At 35.2% G+C, this 14,703-nt stretch overlaps 1 protein-coding gene across 1 annotated transcript in view; it reads right to left on the bottom strand.

Annotated features, from left to right (window-relative positions):
• The window catches only part of LOC121414340, a 59,387-nt gene that overhangs the window by 15,758 nt on the left and 28,926 nt on the right, over nucleotides 1–14,703 (bottom strand). Inside the window, exons 6-7 of the mRNA XM_041607487.1 lie at nucleotides 12,703–12,879; nucleotides 7,817–7,999 (exon numbers count right to left, since the gene is read on the bottom strand). Of these exons, the coding sequence (XP_041463421.1) occupies nucleotides 7,817–7,999; nucleotides 12,703–12,879 (360 nt within the window). The remainder of the gene's footprint in view (nucleotides 1–7,816; nucleotides 8,000–12,702; nucleotides 12,880–14,703) is intronic.

The raw sequence follows: 14,703 nt of genomic DNA, 5'->3' as shown, positions 1-14,703 counted from the left end.
CATGCAGGATAACTGAGATATGAAAGAATGAAGAATGGTATGCAAATGGACTTGAAATGGACAAAATGGCGCCTGGATGGTCATGCATGAGTGATTTTGGAAAATGGAAGACGAGAGGCACAACTACGGATGCTGGACAACATGTCTACCAAATTTGGATGAATTTGGATCAGGGACGGAGTCAGGGTAGAGCTAACAAAACCATGTGTTAAACAAATGGGATTTTGGTGGAAGAAGAAGAAGAAGAAGACTAGAACTGCAATCGTTTCAGAACGATGTGCATGCATTGACGCCTCTGATTTAATAGAGGGCAAGAAACAGGAGGAGATCAAGAGAAAACTCTAGATGATATACATTCTCAAAATATTAGAGGGCGCTATTTCTTAAAGAATGATCACTGATGCTTAAAACACAGTTGGAGTATGTGAAATGATACAATTGGCAAACCCTGAAAACATGAGACCAAAATAAATTCAAACAAGGAAGTTATGGCAATTTAACTATTTCAAGACTTTGCAATAGAAGGCGCTATTTCTAAAGGTTATGGTCCCTAATTATGGACAGTATGTCTACCAAATCAGAATGAATTTGGATGAGAAACGGAGGCAGGAGAGGACTAACAAAAATTACATGTTAATCAAATTGGATTTTGGCAGATTTTGCTTTTCATAGGAAATTACATTCTCGAGTAAAACAAATTTCGTCCATTTTTAGACCATGTGGCCGCTGAAGAAAGAGAGAGAGAGAAAGACGCAGAGAGAGTAATAGAAATAAGCATACAAATTCGCTGACAATTCATCAACGTAACCCAGTGTTAAGTACATATCAGAACGATGTGCATGCATAAACTGAGTTTATCGCCTTATTGGACAAATGGCGTGCCATAGGACGTTCAGTTCGTTTTTGCGCGAAACCGATGCAATAGACACTGTGTACAATTCTGTTGTTGGTAATGTGTACATAGTGAGCAGTATACCATGTGTTCAGATCGACTTATCTTGAAATTTTCTGTTGTAACCTATGTCGTATTTGGTATCACTGGAAAGAGTATTCCAATGTGGTGACATTGATACCACTTTAATTTGTGCGCAGGCAATAGACCGGAAGTAAATGCCATATAAAGAAAGACATTAAAAATTAAGGTTTTGCACAAGTGCCATAGGACGTTCAGTTCGTTTTTGCGCGAAACCGATGCAATAGACACCGTGTACAATTATGTTGTTGGTAATGTGTACATAGTGAGCAGTATACCATGTGTTCAGATTGACTTATCTTGAAATTTTCTGTTGTAACCTATGTCGTATTTGATATCACTGGAAAGAGTATTCCAATGCGGTGACATTGATACCACTTTTATTTGTGCACAGGCAATAGACCGGAAGTAAATGCCATATAAAGAAATACATTAAAAATGAAGGTTTTGCACAATAATTTGAAGCTGACGTCAGATTTTTGTTAGTTTTTGTTATAAAAGGTTGACGAACGGTTGAAGTATATATCAATACTCATATCAGCCAAGTTAGAAAGAATAAGCTTCAATAATAAGGAAATAAGAGCAAGTTGAATTTATGCTGGCATTACAGTGCATTTTGGGGTATTTTGCTGATTTTCGGGAGCATTTTTCAGATATTTCGTCAGTTGTAAGGTATATATTTTTTTAAATGGCATGAAGATCATATCTTGAAGACCCTAAATTCAAAAAAGGGTACGGGTTTGGTCACGCATGACGTAATGAGGAGCATTCAAAGGTAAGCGTTTTTGAAACTTTAGAGGGCGCTATTTCGATGACGGAAGGTCAATGATGCGTGAAAACTCAGTAGCTTGTATGTTATGATACCGTAATCAATTCCTGAAATAATGAGTTCAAAATGAATTAGAACAATAAAGTTATGGCCATTTTACGAATTTTTGACTTTACATTTCAATAAATATGACGTTTTTGAAGGAAGGCTATTTCGGATTTGAATTTAGGACATGAAGATGGCATTTTGAAGGTCAGGTTATGCGTCGCAGATGATAGAGAAAGTCTTGGACTATCTATAGCAATTTGTTAGAAGTCTGTAGCATGCAGGATAATTGAGATATGAAAGAATGAAGAATGGTATGCAAATGGACTTGAAATTGACAAAATGGCGCCTGGATGGTCATGCATGAGTGATTTTGGAAAATGGAAGACGAGAGGCACAACTAGGGATGCTGGACAACATGTGTACCAAATTTGGATGAATTTGGATGAGGGACGGAGTCAGGGTAGAGCTAACAAAATCATGTATTAAACAAATGGGATTTTGGTGGAAGAAGAAGAAGAAGACTAGAACTGCAATCGTTTCAGAACGATGTGCATGCATTGACGCCTCTGATTTAATAGAGGGCAAGAAACAGAAAGAGATAGAAAGAAAACTGTAGATGATATACATTCTCAAAATATTAGAGGGCGCTATTTCTTAAAGGAATGGTCACTGATGCGTAAAACACAGTTAGATTATGTGAAATGATACAATTGGCAAACCCTGAAAATATGAGACAAAAATAAATTCAAAGGAAGTTATGGCAATTCAACTATTTTAAGACTTTGCAATAGAGGGCGCTATTTCTAAAGTTATGGTCACTAATTATGGATAACATGTCTACCAAATTAGAATGAATTTTGATGAGGAACGGTGGCAGGGGAGGACTAACAAATATTACATGTTAATCAAATTGGATATTAGCACATTTTGCTGTCCATAGGAAGTTACATTCTCGAGTAAAATTTTTTAGACCATATTGGCGGCCCGCGCGTTTCCGTTTTACACCCTGGCGAAGGCATTTTCCGGAAAAGTAGCCAAAAAGCGACTAGTGAAGAGTCTACGTCTACGTTTGTTTACATTATCAGCTGGGCGCGCGATCCAAAGTCCGCACCGAAGTTATCCGCAGAACATACCGTACTTGCAAATGAAACTGAGCTTTTACTTTCCAGGTTCAATACGAATGTTTGCCTTGATCATTTGCCTTGCCGATTTGCTGATGTCTGTCTTTCTCTCTATCTGTCTATATATCTATCTCTCAAATTTTATCTCTATCTAATAATCCTCTCTGTCTCTCTCATTCTTTATCTAACATATATCTCAAATTCTCTATCTATCCATCCATCAGTCTGTCTTTCTCTATTTCTCTCTCTCTACCCTGTCTCTACCTACCTAAGTAACTACAGTATCTATCTGTTAATTAGTCGCTCTTCTCTCTCATTCTTGATCTATCTGACATCTATCTATCTCTCAAATTCTCCAGCTCTCTCTCTATCCATCTGTCTGTTTTTCTGCTATCTATTTATCTATCTATCTATGAAACTACAGTATCGATTAATTTGTCTATCTTCTCTGTTTCTCTCATTCTTTATCTATCTAACATCTAACATCTATTCATCTCTCAAATTCTCTATCTCTCTCCCTCCCTCTATCTATCCACCTGTCTGTCTTTTTCTCTATTTCTCTTTTTCCGTCCATATATCTATAACATATCTCCATCTCTCAAGTTCTCTCCCCCATCCATCTATCTATCTTCTATCTATTTTTCTAACTACAGTATCTATCTATCTGTTGATTTGTTGATAATCTTCCGTCTCATTCTTTATCTATTTAACATCTATCTATCTCTCAAATTCTCTCTACCTCTCCCTATCTATCTATCTATCCATCTGTCTGTCTTTCTCTATTTCTCTCTATCTATTTATCTATCTATCTATTTTTTAACTATATCTATCTGTTAATTTGTTAATAATCTTCTCTGTCTCTCTCATTCTTTATCTATTTAATATCTATCTCTCTCTCTCTCTATCTATCTATCTATTTTTTAAACTAGAGTATCTGTTAATTTGTTAATATTCTTTGTCTCTCTCCCTCTTTATCTATCTAACATCTATCTATCTCTCATCTATCTATCTCTCAAATCCTCTATCTATCCAACTGTCTGTCTTTCTCTATTTCTCTCTATCTATATATCTATCTATGTATCTATCTATCTGTTAATTTGTCTATCTTCTCTGTCTCTCTCATTCTTTATCTTTCTATCTATCTATCTGTCTCTCAAATTCTCTATCTCTCTCCTTCTCTAGCATCTGTCTGTCTTTTTTCTCTCCCTCTCTTTGTCCGTCCATATTTCTATCTATAATCTCTCTCTCTTTTTCTCTCTCCCCCTCTCCCTCTATATATCGACCTCTCGGTCTCTCCCCCTCTCTATTTAGCTATCTATCCATCCATCTCTCCCTCTTTCTCTCTCTTTCTATCTATCTATCCACCTCTCTCTCTCCCTCTCTCTCTATTTCTATCTATCTATCTATCTATCTTTCGGCAGCTTCTAAGTGTATCAATCCATCAAACTTCAATTTGTCTTTCCATTATAAGTATCTGTTTATTTTGATTTTGGCTGTCATTCTATTCATTTAGTTAATAATTTATTTTTAGAAAAAAAAACTCATAAACAACGCGACTGCAAAAGCATGTTTGGATTTCACTCCTGACTGCCGCTCTCTCTGTACATGAAGTACCGAGGAACTCTGTGCTCTGATCAGTAACTGTGCAAATTGCATGCGGTGGTGGACTCGCCTGTGTCGCACGCTGCATGCAACCAGCGACGTGTGTAGACTCTTCACTAGTCGCTTTTTGGCTACTTTTCCGGAAAATGCCTTCGCCAGGGTGTAAAACGGAAACGCGCTGGCGGCCCATACGTGGTTGTTGAAAATGTGTGCATTGTGAGCAGTATACCATGTGTTCAGATTGACTTATCTTGAAATTTTCTGTTGTAACCTATGTCGTATTTGGTATCACTGGAAAGAGTATTCCGATGCGGTGACATTGATACCACTTTTATTTGTGTGGAGGCAATAGAGCGGAAGTAAATGCCATATAAAGAAAGACATTAAAAATGAAGGTTTTGCACAATAATTTTAAGCTACCGTCAGCAATTTGTTAGTTTCTGTTACAAAACATTAACGAACTGTTTAAGTATATGTCAATACTCATATCTGCCAAGTTAAAAAGAATAAGCTTCAATAATAAGGAAATAAGAGCAAGTTGAAGTTGTGCTGGCAGTAAAGTGCATTTTGGGGTATTTTGCTGATTTTCGGGAGCATTTTTGAGATATTTCGTCAGTTGTAAGGTATATATTTTTTTAAATGGCATGAAAGGGCATATCTTGAAGACCCTAAATCCAAGAAAGGGTACGGGTTTGGCCATGCATGACGCAATGAGGGGCATTCAAAGGTAAGCGTTTTTGAAACTTTAGAGGGCGCTATTTCAATGACGGAAGATCAATGATGCGTGAAAACTTAGTAGCATGTATGTTATGATACCGTGATCAATTTCTAAAAGAATGAGCGCAAAATGAATAAAAACACAAAAGTTACGGCCATTTTACGACTTTTAGACATTACATTTCAATAAATATGAAGTTTTTGAAGGAAGGCTATTTCGGATTTGAATTTAAGGCATGAAGATGGCATTTTGAAGGTCAAGTTATGCGTCGCAGATGATGAAGCAACTCTTGGACTATCTATAGCAATTTGTTAGAAGTTTGTAGCATGCAGGATAACTGAGATATGAAAGAATGAAGAATGGTATGCAAATGGACTTGAAATTGACAAAATGGCGCCTGGATGGTCATGCATGAGTGATTTTGGAAAATGGAAGACGAGAGGCACAACTAGGGATGCTGGACAACATGTCTACCAAATTTGGATGAATTTGGATCAGGGACGGAGTCAGGGTAGAGCTAACAAAACCATGTGTTAAACAAATGGGATTTTGGTGGAAGAAGAAGAAGATTACGGAATAGGAATATGGAACTAGAACTGCAATCGTTTCAGAACGATGTGCATGCATTGACGCCTCTGATTTAATAGAGGGCAAGAAACAGAAGGAGATAGAGAGAAAACTCTAGATGATATACATTCTCAAAATATTAGAGGGCGCTATTTTTTTAAAGAATGGTCACTGATGCATAAAACACAGTTGGAGTATGTGAAATGATACAATTGGCAAACCCTGAAAACATGAGACCAAAATAAATTCAAACAAGGAAGTTATGGCAATTTAACTATTTCAAGACTTTGCACGAGAGGGCGCTATTTCTAAAGGTTATGGTCACTAATTATGGACAATATGTCTATCAAATCAAAATGAATTTGGATGAGAAACGGAGGCAGGCGAAGACTAACAAAAATTACATGTTAATCAAATTGGATTTTGGCAGATTTTGCCTTCCATAGGAAGTTACATTCTCGAGTCAAACAGATTTCGTCCATTTTTTAGACCATGTGGCCGCTGAACAAAGAGAGAGAGAGAGAGATAAAGACGTAGAGAGAGTAATATAAGCATACAAATTCACTGACAATTCATTAACGTAACCCAGTGTTAAGTACATATCAGAACGATGTGCATGCATGAACTGAGTTTATCAATGCAATAGACACTGTGTACAATTCTGTTGTTGATAATGTGTGCATAGTGAGCAGTATACCATGTGTTCAGATTGACTTATCTTGAAATTTTCTGTTGTAACCTATGTCGTATTTGGTATCACTGGAAAGAGTATTCCAATGCGGTGACATTGATACCACTTTTATTTGTGTGCAGGCAATAGACCGGAAGTAAATGCCATATAAAGAAAGACATTAAAAATGAAGGTTTTGCACAATAATTTTAAGCTGACGTCAGCAATTTGTTAGTTTCTGTTACAAAACATTAACGAACTGTTGGAGTATATATCAATACTCAGATCTGCCAAGTTAGAAAGAATAAGCTTCAATAATAAGGAAATAAGAGCAAGTTGAAGTTGTGCTGGCATTAAAGTGCCTTTTGGGGTATTTTGCTGATTTTCGGGAGCACTTTTCAGATATTTCGTCAGTTGTAAGGTATATATTTTTTTAAATGGCATGAAAGGGCATATCTTGAAGACCCTAAATCCAAGAAAGGGTACGGGTTTGGCCGTGCATGACGCAATGAGGAGCATTCAAAGATAAGTGTTTTTGAAACTTTAGAGGGCGCTATTTCAATGACGAAAAATCAGTGATGCGTGAAAACTGAGTAGTATGTATGATATGGTACTGTAATCAACTCCTGAATATATGAGCTCGAAATGAATAAAAACAAGAAAATTATGGCCATTTTACGATTTTTTGACTTTACATTTTAATAAATATGAAGTTTTTGAAAGAAGGCTATTTCGGATTTGAATTTAAGGCATGAAGATGGCATTTTGAAGGTCAAGTTATACGTCGCAGATGACGGAGCAACTCTTGGATTATCTATAGCAATTTGTTAGAAGTCTTTAGCATGCAGGATAACTGAGATATGAAAGAATGAAGAATGGTATGCAAATGGACTTGAAATTGACAAAATGGCGCCTGGATGGTCATGCATGAGTGATTTTGGAAAATGGAAGACGAGAGGCACAACTAGGGATGCTGGACAACATGTCTACCAAATTTGGTTGAATTTGGATGAAGGACGGAGTCAGGGTAGAGCTAACAAAACCATGTGTTAAACAAATGGGATTTTGGTGGAAGAAGAAGAAGAAGAAGAAGAAGAAGATTACGGAATAGGAATATGGAACAAGAACAATGCATTGTCGCCATTGGGCGTCAATGCAACAAGAACAATGCATTGTCGCCATTGGGCGTCAATGCAATTACGGAATAGGAATATGGAACAAGAACAATGCATTGTCGCCATTGGGCGTCAATGCAATTACGGAATAGGAATATGGAACAAGAACAATGCATTGTCGCCATTGGGCGTCAATGCAATTATTAGAAAAAAATAAGAAACTGAAAATATACCTTTGCAGACGATGCCAAGGATGATAATGTTGAATAGAACTCGTCATGATATTTCGGACAGTTGTGATAAGAAACAAGATTAAGTTCCCTGAGATGGGGCATCTTACAAATGAACTGACCCAGATCACGTGATGCAGACTGACATTGACTGAGATCAATGTAATTGATAATAAGACGCTCAATCTGGAATAATAGTAACCATAGGCGGCGGAAGCGGGGGGGACGTGTCCCCCCCTAAATTTTAGGTGGGGGGACGGTCCCCCCCTAAATTTTGTTTTGATAACCCTTTTTTTTTTTTTTTTTTGCTTGTCAATTTTTTTCCTGCGTCCCCCCCCTAAATTCACGTGGACCCCCTTGACACGTGTGTTGTCCCCCCCCCTAAAATTTAGGTTGATGACTTTTTTTTTTTTTTTTTTTTTTTTTTTTGCTTCTCAAAAATTTTTGGGGCGCTTGTCCTATTTTTTACATGTGTCCATCCCAAAATTTCAGATGGACACCCCCTAAATTTATTGGCTTCCGCCGCCAATGATAGTAACGTGATAAAGCAACAAAAATACATCATCAAGCAAGGGTCTGACTAAACCATTGAATTCTATTCTACATTCGATTTAAGAACCAACGTGGATCAGCGAATCTTCGTTCACATAATGTTATGAAAATCACAGTAATTTGCTCTAAAGCCTCTACCAACTTTAAATGAAAGGAAAATTATTGTTTTATTCATGCTATATTTGCTTATGTAATCAAATGCTGTTAATCTGCATTTTATATTTTATTAATAAGAGAAAATATGACTGAATTTCATATTTAAGTTTTATTTTGTGAAAACGGCCAAGCACACTGCAAGGAATGCAGTATGCAATAATTGTGCTGATGATTTCAGTTCCCAGCTTTCCTTGGACATAACAAAATATCCAATTGATACAATATTGAAAAATGTGGATTTAATTCAATTAAAAAATGGTTTATTAAAACATGCCTCACAGCCAAAGGCTCAATAAACAAACATGAAACCAATTTACAATAACAGAATAATACAAACATGAAATGACATAAATTGAATACAATTACCAGTACTTCTTATTGAAATACAAGGAAATAAATCGTTGGAAAAAAATCATCTTTGTATTCGACATTATAAATGTTAAGTATGCTCATTATAACGAATACAAAGAGGCACATTCTACATAAATGGAAAGTATAAGAGAAGAAGAGAAGAGAAAGGAGAGAGAAGGCAAAGGGAGACAGACAGAGAAAAGGTGAGTAAAGGGAAAGGCTAATTAAAATAAGATATAGAAAATACAGAGAGAGGATTGGGCCAGAAAGATGAAAAAAGTAGTGGAAAGGATTAAAAACAAAAGCATGTGGATGTTGCATATGTCTCCCTTGTAACAAAATCGGTTGCAATAGTATTCATCTCACGATTACTGAAGTGCTGTTAAAAAAAGTATTGTCCTTTCGCGATCGACAGTATTTTCATAAATGTAATTTCAAACAACAAAAAATGATCAGTGAGGATTTGACATGAGCATATCTGTCATGTTTATGTTCATTGAATGCATCACATGCCTCAGACTGTTATATAATCAAATTGTGCTCTTTGTCTGAGTTTGCTTTATATATCGCAGTCAGCGCGAAGTACGACGATAATGAAGGATCAGATTAATCAGGTTACCCTAATCGGTCAGTTTGTTTATGTATCATATTCATTTTAAATTCGATGTCATTTGAATGTACAAACATATTCAAATTGCTTTTTAAACCAAAAAGGAGACAGACTCCGAATAGATTTGATGAAACAATTCGAATGGCACTTCCATGTTCATAGTTTACTATTTTAATGTAGTATTTAAGCATTATGCACATTACTGACTAAAGGGAAAGGTATGCCAATATTTGAATTTTCCTTGTTACTTTGTTAAAATGATATTAAATTGGCCCATATCTTCACAATTTTCAACAAAGGAAAAGGAAGCAACGGTTTCTACATTTTGGGGTCGTTTCAACAAATAATTTAAGTAACCATTACCTGAAGATATCTACCAAATGGTATTCAGGGGCGGAATGATCCAGGGACGAAATGTGACATTTTTTATCGAAAAATGTGCTGCATGGGCGAAGTTTTATTACTGATTTTTTATTTTCTACATTATTTTTTTTTCACAGATACATTCTGGATTTCAACATCTTAAAGATTCGTTTGTTTTTTCATAAAAAAAGTGTGCCATTTGATTGTTTACCCTAAAGATGTGGGAAGAAATCAAATATATAGATATGCCAGAAACCCATTTTTCCTCAATGATATCTAAGAGGATGTTAAACATTTGATTGTGTACGAAGTAGTGCGTTTAAAGTTGATATGAATACAGAACTTTCGAAACTAAAATTACCACTTAAAACATTTGTATATCACACCGACCATTCGTCAATTTAGTGCGTTTGATTATTTTGACTTCATTCAAAGTCGTCGAAAAAACATTAAACATGTTAAAGTTTTGGGTTTAATTTGTTTAAGGTTTTTCTATCATGACTCCAGCAAATTGCTTTTTTTACAATGTGAAAAGTGTTGGGAATAATTGCTTCATTCTTTTATATTTCTGTTCCATTAAGCTCTTGCATCGAAATTAAATTGATTGATTCTTCCAATAATTGTTGCATAAGTCGGTTTGTAAGCCTGGACAGAAATTAGAGATAATTTCGGGTATTTGACGCCCTCTACAGTGCGTATCAATGAAACGTTTACACTTTGAAAAAGTCCTGGCAATATAAAACTATACAACTTAGGGATATTTTTTTGCACATACTTTTTTAGTTTGGGTTTTTTCTATCAAATGTAAGTAAACATTTTGACAGAATATTACACCTCAGTAAGCACTGTCCATTTAAAAAAAAACTCGCAGGAACCGGTTTGCGCAGAAATGCGTGCTGTCAAGGAAATAAGGCGAAATCAAACTCCTCTGTATTTGGAATTGTTAGCCAATTGAGACAAAACATAAACATTTAATCATTATGTAACGGCTTTAGCCACCCAATTTTAATCCTAAGTAAGCACAACCTTTACCTTTTAGTGTCAGTCGGATCTAAAGACATAACTCAAAAGTTTATCTCTGACAGCCAAACATTTTTTTCCCAAGCTTTTTTTCTAAAAAAAAGGGGGGGGGTTAAAATTTCTTTTACACTTTCCAAAAGCTTGACAATAGTTAAGGTATAAATCAAGCGCAAGTCATTCCATGTGCATCACAGCTCTGTATAAATCAGATCATCGTGATGGCCTTGGTATTTTGGGCTTGGGGCGCAATTGCGCTCTATGAAGTGTTTTGGGTAAGGAAAAACGTTAACACTAAAGATATATCTTCAAACAATCTACCTAGCTAACGACCATGTGTTCTTCATGATTATCGTATACTCGTGTTTATATAATCATTTCAAAGTTCTGCGCAAACCATTTTACGAACTTTTCAAAAGTAAGTAGTGCTCACTCAGGCGGAAAAACTTTTTGACAGTTATATCGTCATTTGCTTAAAGAGATTTGTACCGATCATTAAATGTGGAAGAAGATTCAGGGTATTATATATCATTTCAGACAACTATTTCTAAGTGCAAACTTGTTTTTATATGTACTGTAGTCAGTGATGTAGTTGTTTGATGTATAAGTACGAAATTTAGACCCCCTTTTTATTATGTAAGAAATTATATAAACGAAGAAAGCAATGCAAGGCAAAAAGTCCAAGACCGAAAATAAAAACACAACAACCATTACCACATTTTTTTTTGAGGGGGTGGGGCACATCCCCCTTTCATCAATTAATAGTGAATAAGCAAATCAAAAATTGACCAATGAATAAACAATTTAAGCGATAATATTGAAAAAAACTAATAAATAAACAAATGGAACTTTGAAAATAATTAAAAATTATATATATTTTCCTTTTAATCTGAGACCGTCGACCAAGATTTTAAAGAAGCGTATGAAATGGTAAAGTCAAATGACGTAAAATTGTAATCATTTTCTGGCAACGACAGTTTTTATATCAATGAATTAATTGGTTGATCAATAATTCATTTCATTTGATATTTTAACAGAGAATGGTATCAAATTGAAACCTACTGGAAGACAAACCTTGTTGTTGAAAGCTCCCTTCAATGAATTAGTGATACATTAATACAGAAATTAATATATATAACAAATCATCACATTTGTATTTATATTCTGTCAAATATGAATGACTTTTAATTGTATCGATAATTTTTCTTCATATCTTCTCTCTGATATCAGGAAAATGAGGGTGGATATCAATATGATTTGACATCTACACGTAAAAAGGGCCAACACTGGAAAAAAACGTTACACAAACAAAAAACAGAACGTTACAAGGACAAGATATATAAAGAAAACTATAAAATCAATAAAAGAATGACAGCGTGATGCAAGAGCGGGACATTTAACAAATCATACAACAGCGGACAAAACACAACAAGTAAAATTAAGCACACAAATTAAGAAATGCACGAGATAAAAAAAATACCGAGAATAGAGCCAGGGAGGGACAGAGACGAGAAAAGCGAAATTAATCATATCATGTGAATAGAGGGAAAGGGAGGGAGACAGTAAGGGGGGATGAATGCGGAATAATGGAAAATCACCGAAATATCTTAAGTAGCCTGAGCGAGAGGATTGTAATACTTTTGATAGTAAATAGCGATCAACATTCATCAGTAATGTTCTCCATTTATGTCATGCAGATAGACGCAGTTATGATTACCACCATTCCTGGTCATGATGTATAATTATATATTACCAAAACATTAATTACAAAAATGACTTTAATTGACATTATATTATACGAATTTGTTATATGGAAAAAAAAAATCATTGTTAAACGTACCTTTGTATCAGTGGCGTTCCGAGCAAGCACAGAGTAGAACACATCATGCATGTGTGCATCCGCTCTGCCTCTAGGCATACGGATCGTCACAGAGCTCAGGGTGTTTGAGGAGCACATGAATTCAGCCAGGTCCTCTGAAGCAGTCCGTCCACACGGCTTTACAATTTCCAGATTTTTCTAGTATGCACCGTATTTATGAGAAAAAAGATCAATTCATAGTATGTGGAGACAACCAAACATCAGTTTCATCTGATAGTTTAATATCATATATCGTCCAATCTATATAATTCGGTATTTTTGTCATTCATAAATATATACCAAACCAATGTGAATGAAATATACACCAAAATGAAAGTGGCCAGAAAGGCCGAATAATAAAAACAATAATGGTGATAATAATAATAATAGACTTGAAAGGTTTGCTTCGTCATATTATGTCAACGGATACGCTTCACAATTATTATTTCATGACTGAGTTTACCAACACTCTAGAATTAAGATCAAAATCTAAGACTCCACGATGTTCTGATCTTATTTGGGTGGTCAGTGTTTTTCCCAACACTGGTTCTTCTCATACATTAACGAATAGACAATTACTTCCAGGCATGCTTGAGAAACAAAAACAAATGTTCAATATAACGACGCAGTCATTTAACTTTACCATTAAAAAAAACTTAAACATAATAGCCTCGAGATGATTAAAACTTTCCTCAACTAATATCCTAAATCAAATGTATGACATGTAGTCAAACAAGGAATTTTTTTCTTGAATTCTCCAGTTCTTCTGATTAAGTCACTCAATAGGAAATGTAAAACGCAAATTTTGACAACCTAGCAAAGAACCTGGACTGTTGACTACTAGTATTTTATTATTCTCATTATCCCTAGATTTGGGACCTATTTGCATAAAAAGGGACACGGGCCCTAATTGCAAGAAAATGTTGATTTATTTATTCACTCATCTGTTATTAGCCTCGTTTTCTTTTTAAGAAAGTACAAATATATCAATCCATAAATACTCCATCCATTCAAAGTACTTGCTTGACACACATAGCAACACCTACATGATTCAAATTAGAGCATCCGTAACTCTTTGTCTCGACGGGATGGTGTGTTTTATTTTCGACAATTTTTAAGTTCCCAGTCTAGCAAGAATGACAATTTTTAAGTTCCCAGTCTAGCAAGAATATTTACTCACAATCTAATGTTGATCATCCAAAGGGGCCATTATTTATATCATGTTCATTGTTGATTAAGTTGTATTGATCATATTCAGAGTAAAAATATTTTTATGTTTTTCAATTTATCTGTCATTATTACAACGCAAAAGGTCTACCAAATATTTCAGAAAAAAAAATTAGATTACACCAAGTTTTCTCAATTGTAATCACTTTTGGTGATAACCCTAGAATTTATTCTCCTCATGAATATTTGAGTTATTTGTGATTTGTTCACAAAGTAATGTATTGTTTGGAAGACCCCCCCCCCCTCCTCCCCTAAAAAAATGTCCTTTTTACGTGAGAGAAACGCTGTGAACAGAAAAAAAGTAAAAAGGAGGTAGCATATCAAGTTGTTATTTAATTATTTTATAAGTTGTTATTTTATTTTTGTTTATGCTTAACAACTGCAAGAATATTTATTGGGAGGCTGCACTCTACAATCTCCGCTTTTTAGCAGCCTTCTCCATTTCCAACCTGATTTGTAATAATCTTGAATATCATTTTTTTTACAGGAATATTTGAAATATGTTTTGTTATTTATATATGTCAAAATGTACAGAAGAAACTGTAATTGTTGAAAATTGAAATAAACGAATGAATGAATGAATATCCATGTTTAATTTACGGCCTCGTAACAGCAGGCCCGATCCCCACAGTCTGACAGTTGTAAGCAAACTACGCTACCGCAACTACACGTGCATTAAGACATTCTCCTGCACATGGGTCTCCTGCATTTCATCAACAGCCGATTTACTTGAGGATTACCATATGCGCACAAGTA

Source organism: Lytechinus variegatus, chromosome 4 (genome assembly GCF_018143015.1).
Source record: "Lytechinus variegatus isolate NC3 chromosome 4, Lvar_3.0, whole genome shotgun sequence".
Lineage (NCBI taxonomy): Eukaryota > Metazoa > Echinodermata > Echinoidea > Temnopleuroida > Toxopneustidae > Lytechinus > Lytechinus variegatus.
This window is presented reverse-complemented; position numbering and strand designations above follow the sequence as displayed.